The 8,695-nt window shown below is 35.0% G+C and overlaps 2 protein-coding genes across 4 annotated transcripts in view; one reads left to right on the top strand and one right to left on the bottom strand.

The window, feature by feature from the left end:
* LOC100175328 (dual adapter for phosphotyrosine and 3-phosphotyrosine and 3-phosphoinositide) overlaps positions 1 to 7,115 on the top strand; it is a 7,729-nt gene extending 614 nt beyond the window's left edge. The window contains exons 1-7 of one of the 2 annotated variants that reach the window (XM_002131935.5): positions 750 to 887; positions 1,352 to 1,471; positions 1,849 to 1,982; positions 3,170 to 3,306; positions 4,494 to 4,604; positions 5,282 to 5,455; positions 5,844 to 7,115. In XM_002131935.5, coding sequence (XP_002131971.2) covers positions 865 to 887; positions 1,352 to 1,471; positions 1,849 to 1,982; positions 3,170 to 3,306; positions 4,494 to 4,604; positions 5,282 to 5,455; positions 5,844 to 5,882 — 738 coding nt within the window. In that variant the 5' untranslated portion in view covers positions 750 to 864 and the 3' untranslated portion in view covers positions 5,883 to 7,115. Of the gene's footprint in view, positions 1 to 749; positions 888 to 1,351; positions 1,472 to 1,848; positions 1,983 to 3,169; positions 3,307 to 4,493; positions 4,605 to 5,281; positions 5,456 to 5,843 lie in introns of those variants that run through there. The other variant, XM_009862222.3, reaches the window with a different exon arrangement.
* The window catches only part of LOC100181522, an 11,483-nt gene extending 3,431 nt beyond the window's left edge, over positions 1 to 8,052 (bottom strand). Inside the window, exons 1-2 of one of the 2 annotated variants that reach the window (XM_026837247.1) lie at positions 7,895 to 8,052; positions 1,550 to 1,666 (exon numbers count right to left, since the gene is read on the bottom strand). In XM_026837247.1, coding sequence (XP_026693048.1) covers positions 1,550 to 1,594 — 45 coding nt within the window. In that variant the 5' untranslated portion in view covers positions 1,595 to 1,666; positions 7,895 to 8,052. The remainder of the gene's footprint in view (positions 1 to 1,549; positions 1,667 to 7,894) is intronic. The other variant, XM_009862223.3, reaches the window with a different exon arrangement.
* Positions 8,053 to 8,695: the final 643 nt, after the last annotated feature.

Consider the following 8,695-nt stretch of genomic DNA (forward strand, 5'->3'; position numbering starts at 1 on the left):
TGGCACGTTAATAAGCACATACAAATGAAATTTCTTACAGGCCAATGTATATGACTTGGACAATATATCACTTCTGCCTCGTACCTTTATAATAGCATTTATATTAAAGGGCCTAAACACACCCCACGTCACTTTTATTTTTTATGGTAAATTCATAAAGCGACCGTTTTATTGATTCCAAAAATACTTTGCTTATTAAAATTGGTCCAGTATAGGCGGAGATATTCGTCCTCAAACAGTGATCTCTAGCGCTATCCTTTTTTTACTACGAGCTTCGTGATTGTGACGTAGGAACGTACTAGTCACGTGACAGATTCATTCGTAAAAGCGAAACCTGCGTTTTTTTTGTGCTTTTTTGCGTTTTTTTGTTCTCTCGTTTTTCGCTGAAAATACTGCCTCTCGCCTTTCTGAATAAGAGCGGCCACGCTTCAACAATTTTGGTACGTGTTTGTCACGTGGGTAGTACACTTCTCAATTTTTTTCGCCACGCAACTTTCAAATCAGTTTTTTGAATTTCACGGTGTTTGAGCTGGAATATCTTTGGTTATACAGAACCGATTAAAACAAGTAAGGTGTCGTTGGAATTAGAAAAACACACTCTATCGATTAAAGCGAAGTACATTTGGGGTGTGTTTAGGCCCTTTAAATCGTATTCTTAGAAATTTTGCAGTCAGTGCAGTAGATAGCACGTATAGGATTAAGAGATTGTTTAGACTTTTACTACGGTTCAGTGGTTTTAGAGGTTTGGTTAGTGTTTTAATTTATTTTAGAAAACACTAAACTTAAAACGGAATAACAGACAATTAGTTCGCAGGTGCTGTATTTTAATTCTTAATAAACAGGACCTACTTAAAGTACAGCGAAATGGAAGAGATATCAAAACTAAAGTAAGCAAAGTTCTCATTTAAGTTGTTTATTTATATTACAATTACTATCGTAGACTTTCGTAGTTATACGGCAATTGGTGTAATTACCATGATATCTTATGTAGCCTACGTTGAATAAACAGTGTTAGGAATATATTGTTTGGGTTTTAATATATTAAGTTAAAAAGTGTAAACCCTGTGCAATTTCAAGCCTAAATGCTTCAGCATATAGACTTTTTTAAGTGATGGTTTTTAATTTGTTTTAGGATACAAACAACTGTCTTTTGTTTATATACTGCATAAGGGTAAGGTCCTACAGCGAGACTTGTTGGCAGGACTAATATTTATACCAGAGTTGACCCATTACTCTAACACCAAAAATGTTTTTGTCTCTTAAAATATTGTAATCTGTCTTTGCACACATCAAAACTAAACATTAAAATGTTTGTCCTTTTCCACCTGAATAACATGTACTGCATTTACAGTTGGTATCATGGGAACATTACACGTCACATTGCTGAAGCATTACTGATGGCGAATGGTATGGAAGGAAGTTATCTATTACGGGAGGGCTCAAATGAAGGGACATTCTCTATCTCTGTCAGGTACACTTCGCATAAAGTTTCAAAGGATATTTGCGAAAAAATGCTGGGGCTCTGTGGCATAGTAGTTAGCGCACTTACCTCTAGCCAAGAGAATGCCGGTTTGAATCTGAGTGCTGCTACCATTGTGAGCTTTTGTGTTCTTGGGCAAGACACCTATCGGCAATTTTTCCAACCGAGTGGTTTTTTTGAGGTTGTCTAAATTGTGTGAAAATTAATTCCCAAAATAATAACTCACAGTGTTGCATATGTGATAACTCGTAAACAGGCACAAGATGCATGAATAGAACCCATTTTGCCGTTTTTAACAACTGTGGTTGCCCCCACCACGCGAATATAAATAAGATACATTTATTCATATAAGTGTTGCCGCATTTTAGGGGAAGAGAATCTGTGAAGCACTTCAAGATAGTGAAGGAGGGAGGTGTATTTAAGTTTGGCATCACTGAATTTGACAGTCTGGAATCACTGGTAACGCATTTTGCCAACCAACCTCTACTGGGTGGAAATTCAGGTGAGTATTCAATCGAACTATTTATTATAAAAATAAGCATTTTCAAGGCAAATAGGCGCAAAACCTAGGGTGGTGGAAGTTATTGGAGTTAAACCACTTTGAACAAAGCCACATTTTTGAACTTCGGTTTCAAGTATATATATTTTTAAAAAGTTGCTGTTTAAATCGGTGAGATCTGAAATGTCTTAAATAACAAAACCTGTGCTTTATTAATGGAAGCTTACACTTAATCCAATTAGATTAAATATAATCATTGCATTCAATGATTTACCACTTGTTAAAAGTAATGCCTAATGCATAAATCACATGGTAGCTTTACTAGCCTATGCAACACAAAGGGAGGTACCTCAACTCAAAACCACAAATTCAACGACAACAATATATAACTGATAATTCACAACCACCAACTTCTAACATGATGTTGTTCAAAACTGTTTTGATACATTTGTAACTGGTGTAATGGATTGAGTATTGTTTTTTAATTGTGCTGTACAATTTTAGCATTTGTTTGAGAGGAAAATTTCTCTATTTAACGGCATAGTGTATATATATAATTATATAGTATAGCTTGTACTTCATAGTCATAGAACACCACGTTTAACTACCATAGCGCGTACCAAGTTATGTGCCAATATTGCAACGTAACAATAAACCTTGTTATTGCTTGTTCATCAATATTGTTGTGTAGTTCCCAACCACTTGCGATACTTTCTATGGAATAATGTTAATAACATTTCTTCTATTACTTTCGGTTCATATCAATTGTTATTTGAATAGGAGTTCCTATCTTGCGTTTAATAACTAAGATAAACAAGCAATGGCATGTTGACTTGTACTGTCATGTTGCAATACAAATACAATGCTAACGACGTATTTGTCAAATAAACTTACAATTTAAGTCAAACAATGCCATTAGAAGTTGTAATGCTAACATAGTGGTAATTGTTATAGGCTTTTATCTCACACTTTCCTAAAGTAACTTTACACATAGCGTGTTTTAACGACTTTCCTTTGCTGCTAATCCCCTTTTTTCTGTTTCAATTAATATGAGCATCACTACTGTATTCTAACAGATAAATAACAAATTATGTTATTTATTTACCAGGTACCTTCTGCTTTTTCCCTGCTCTTCGCTGTTTCAAGTAATATGAAATGATTTTAACACAATTTATGTTATTTATCACCAGGTACACTAGTACTGCTGAAGCACCCATACCCTAAAGTGGTTGAAGAACCCGATAATTACGAAGACATTGTTCTACAGTCAACTGTAAGGAGTGGTGCAACTGAAAGAGATTTGGAGTTCCAAACACATGCTAATTCTGTGAGTTTCTGTGATTGTAGGCACTAAACCTGGGGTGGCAGGATGGGCACGCCTCTCCTGTAATTTCTGCACTACATTAATTAGTAAACATAACTGCATTTAATAGGATTTCAATTAGAATTGGCCTTTGAATATAATAGGGTCTCCTGACAGGGCCTTACTGTATGACCTGAACCATATAGAACAGAATAGACCACTTATTGGTTATGGCGTAAATCCCAGGTCTTATAATATGGCCTTGCAACCTCAATCTTATTAAATGGAATTTCTTTGACACTTTGTGTGTAATTTGGTTGCTTTCCATTTAAGCTTAAACAGACATGTGTAATAGTGTGAGGTGACTCATATATCCTCATTGTGCACTGTATACTATGATTCCTGTGCTTATAAACAAATCTGTTCAAACTTTGCTGCAGGGGGGTTGCCAGTATGTTCTTATATATACAAACTTTAATCTTACAATAATTGCCACATTTTCTTACATAGTAGTTATGTTTAGTCTATACATAGCAAAGAGCATTACACCTTCTGTATATAAAGTCTATTAGCACAGCATTGTGTATTACATGCTCTAGGTCTCGATGGCTTGTCACAGGTGCCACATAGACCCTAAGATGTTTAAAAACATTTTTTTTGCATGGTTACTTTTATGCGCGTAAGTACTCGAATATTTACTCAAAGTTTACACGCATAACGTCATAAGCGTGTCATCTGCTGTAGAAGGTTGGTTGTTACTCGCATTATGCGAGTAAAGAAAAGTATGGTGGAAGTACAGTTTCACTTTTAAGTGATTAATCATTTTCGGATATATTTTTACAGTTTTTAATTTGTAATAGCACCATAAAGCATCAGAACTTATTTTATAAACTAAATTTAACAACATTGCGCTAAAATAAGCTAACTCAATGTTGATACACGCATGAATCAATGACCATGTAAAATAACACGGTTAGCGAGTTATCATATGAAGAGTTAATGCGGATCGTTATTCGTATTAACTTTTTACCATGCAAAAAGGGTAATAGTGTGCTTACTATAGGACGTTAGGACCTTACACACATAGACTGAATATGAAAATAGAGCATACATAGTACATACATACTATATATAAAGTACATACATACTGTGTATAATTATCTAATAGTTTTACACACTTTACATAGCTTTAACCCCATGTTTTCCTACAGTTGGCATCGAAAGAAGGTTTCCTCACCAAGCAAGGATGGTTTGTTAAAAATTGGAAAACTCGTTGGTTTGTTCTCGTAAAAAATGAACTCAGTTATTACTCTGACCGAGCGGTAAGTAAAATTAGTTTCACTATATAAATATACATATATATTTGATAACGCTGTTTGCCAATTAAGATTTGTGGTTCTGTTTTGGGGCATTGTAATAGTGATAGTACTACCATAAACGTGTGATTAGGTTTTTTGGTCTTTTGCGGAGTATCGCTTTATTCTCTAAGGGTGGGGTCCTGGGAAAAATTGGACCTAATTTTGACTACCTTGTTGTCTGTGATACTAGCCAGTTTTAATAAAGGACCATAGTGGAAAAAAGGTTGTTCTTTTTTAGATTTATCTTCACATTATATTATTCAATAGTAGCAAAGTTCACAATTTTGCATCTTTAGGGCTGTTAACATTAAATATACCTGGTTTAAACCCATTTGAAACCTCTTAATGTGCATCACCATCACTGTATGTTAAAATTGCTATTGTGTAGTGTGAATAGATTTACAATGTGTGGGCTAAGAAAACACCTCTTTGTTTAGATAAGGTATTGGTATCACTTTATTGCTCACCATGCACTTTATGTAAACATACACTCTCATAAACTTAATCACCTTATAATTCTTTTTATACATGGAAACACTGGCTTGTTTTACAAAAAAAAATTTTAAGTGTCCCATCTTCCCCCACCCTACTATACCATACCCGCAAACCAGGATAAACAATTTTTCACTTTTGAAACACAGAAAGACAAACCAATCAAGACCCTTAACTTAGAAGATTGCCAGGGGTGTTGGAAAGATGATTCAACCGGCAAGAACTATTGTTTCAGGCTTGAATATCCCGATAGAACGTGGTATTTCTATGCTAATACTGACGAGGAAATGAAGGAATGGATGGACATGATAAAATGGAAAATTGTAAGCTTTAAATAAATGTTGGCTTTTTGTATTTGTGTGGCGGGCAACGTCAGTTGTTATAACAACAGAACACCCGTTTCTGTTTTATACACGTCCTTATGAGTTACCATGTATGTAACTTTGTGGGTGTTTGTTTTTTCTATGTGGCTGACAATTTAGACAACCCGTTAGTGACCACTGGATTGGATCAATAAATGTTTATGCGTCTTTCCCAAAAAATATATTCACACTGTATCACACCCAAAGCTACCAATGTGGTAACTTATAAGAAGACATTAGGTGTGTGAAACAGAACACCACCTGTGTTAGTTTAAATGTTGTTGCCACGCTTCGTGAGATTAAAACAAGTTGCCTGCATTTATTCAACGAAAAATTTTGTTATTAACAGAAACAAATCCGAAAGGGATCAGTAAGAAGCTTCACCTGATTATGACATCATAATGGTACGATTGTCGTGCAATAAAGAAGCTACTCCTTCATATACAATTGTTGACGCAACAATTTCACAAAAACTTAAATCTCAAAAAACTTTTTGTGTAAACGACTCTGAAATTATTTTATAATGTTTAATTATGCCATAACACGGTGCATATACAGAGCACTCAGCACTGCTTACAGTTTATTAAAGATTGTTTTAAGTATTTATGTACTTGCCTTTTAGCTTTTAAGTGTCTTAAATACTTAAATTAAAGACATTGGCACTGTATATTTTAAAGGCACTATTTTTGTTAAACATTTGAATGGTTTTAAAAAATGGTTTCCAAACTGGAGCTGCTACCATTAAATCTCCATACTTTACGTTGACAAATGACAAAAACAAAGTTGGAAAAATTCAAATTTTACCAAAGATCGAATTGTCTCACCACATGAAAATACATAAGTGAATATAATTTGGATTTTGACATGTTTTCTGTTTCCTCAAAAGTGAATTTTTTTCAATGTTTTACTTAACACCATAATAAAGTATATCTTAATATGTTTGGGTCAATGGGCAAACTCTGACCTAAATCCCAGGTGGATTTCCCACATATAGAATGCATTAATATTATGTACGTGGTAGTTCTAAATACACCATATTGAAATGAGAAATGCAATTTATGTATTTTATTTGTGTAAAAAAATGGATTTCTTTTGCTATCTGTGTCGAAAAATTTGCTGTTTTTGTGAAATATGTCAATTAATTATTGTCGTTGTTTTCAGAATAAGTCTTACTGTAACCGAAATCACCTATTTTTTATATTTTCACTTTTAAGGTGTTGCTCACTTTCAATGGTCTGCCATGAAACATTTCTATTTTTTCACAACACCATCAATTTAGGAACAGTGTCAAATTAAAAGCACTTTTTGCTGTCTATACTGCACTTCAGATCGTATTATTCGAATGTTTGGTGTAATTATTTTATACAAGTTTGCCCAAATAGGATTTCTAATCGTGTTTTTTTTTCGAGGAAACAGTTTAACAATTTGCATTTTTTCGTTTTTTTGTGATTTGTATTTCTGAGTTTTTTGAAAGTGAAATTGTTTGGTTAAAGTGCCTTGTTTCTGCTCTTAATTACTGTCGTCGTCGCCTTTTTAACTCTCACTAACCAGTTACTAATCTCTGTTTATACTGCAATGATTTGCGCGCTGCGTTTTTTTAATGCAAATGCGATACATGAGAGTTGGGTGGATTTTTTAAAATGTAGATTGTAGATCGTCGAATTGTAAAGGTATTAACAAGAAAGTATTTTAGTCCGGCGCCCTGACTCCGCGTTTAGATGCCTGCCGCGTAACCATACAGAATAGCGGTTCACTCCTCGACACCGATGCCCATTTAATCTGCTTCTTTGGGCAGCAATTGCCCCAACCCAGCGGTTAGTATGAGTTGTATTACGTCTAAATTGTCAGTAATACATTCAAAAATCCTTAAAAGTAGTCACCTATAAAATTATATAGTACTGCGGTGGAAGATGGGACACCTTTAGAACATAATATCCAAATATCCTGATCGTGTTTTAAACAATTAATAACGGCCTATGGGAGTCGTAAGGATACGGTTTTATAATTCTTTGAATGGTCTTTGTTACTACCAAATGGGATGAGAAAATAGAATGAAAAGGTGTCCCATCTTCCCCCACCCTACCGTATATGAAACTCGTAAGCCGGCAGCAAAGACGTTGGCCGGTAGGAGATGCGTGAAACAGAAAACCGTTGGTATAACGACTATCACCCCACCATGCGAGGATAAATCAGATACTTTATTCATATGTTCGGGCGACTATTTAAATGTCCACGGTGAACATTATTTATTTGTGACAAAAATATAAAAGCTCACGACGAACAAAAAAGTCCGGAACAACCATATTTAAAAGCCTTGTACAAAGAAAAATAACTTCATAACCTAACGCGCTTTGTGAAGTCAGTAATAAATAGACGTAATAAGTCTCATATTGTACTTACGGTCATTTGAAGTTATTCCAGTTCCGACACCGTCTTATCGTCATTATAATCGCACTTTCCTTTGAGCTATTCTAATCTTTAACAAGCTCCCTAAATGAATCGATTTCTCTAATGTAGCTTCGCTGACTCGGGATTGCATTTTTCAAGTCCAGTTTCCCGGCGCTTTGTTCACCAATTAGCGCCTCGCGTGCAGTTGTCTCAGCGCCGTGTTGCTCCCGGGCGACTCCACGCTTTACGAAGTCGGTTCACATCCTAGTTTTCTCTTGCAAAGAAATTCTATAAATTTGTAACTGAGTTGCAAGAAATGCGGGTAAATACACGAATTGAATAAAGTACTGGATTCTAGAACAAACACAACTAATACAGATATACATATAAATCTGAAACTATTCTGCGTATAGTGCCAAAAGGAGCTTTAAGGTTATCAAACAACGTGTCTGTATTAATTAAACAATCTATTAAACACATGATACAAAAGAAAATATTAACACAGGACAAATATAGTAACACAAACCTATTTTGGTCACACATCGCCGCAACGTAGGACGTGCTGTGTCCAACATTGAGTACGACCCACAGGAATGAACAAAATCAAACCAACGAAAATCAGCCAAAACATAGATAGAGTATAAACGTCACTTTGTTAAACCCAAAACGGACTGTTTATATGAAAGTTATACAATGTTAATTGGGTTGTAGTCAAGACATGGCCCCGTACAATGGGAGGCGTCGCGTTTAAGTTCGATCAAAAGATGATGGGGTGGGGGAATGTGGGACACATGTTCACTAACTAAAAGTAGA

The sequence above is a fragment of the Ciona intestinalis genome, chromosome 12 (genome assembly GCF_000224145.3).
Source record: "Ciona intestinalis chromosome 12, KH, whole genome shotgun sequence".
NCBI lineage: Eukaryota > Metazoa > Chordata > Ascidiacea > Phlebobranchia > Cionidae > Ciona > Ciona intestinalis.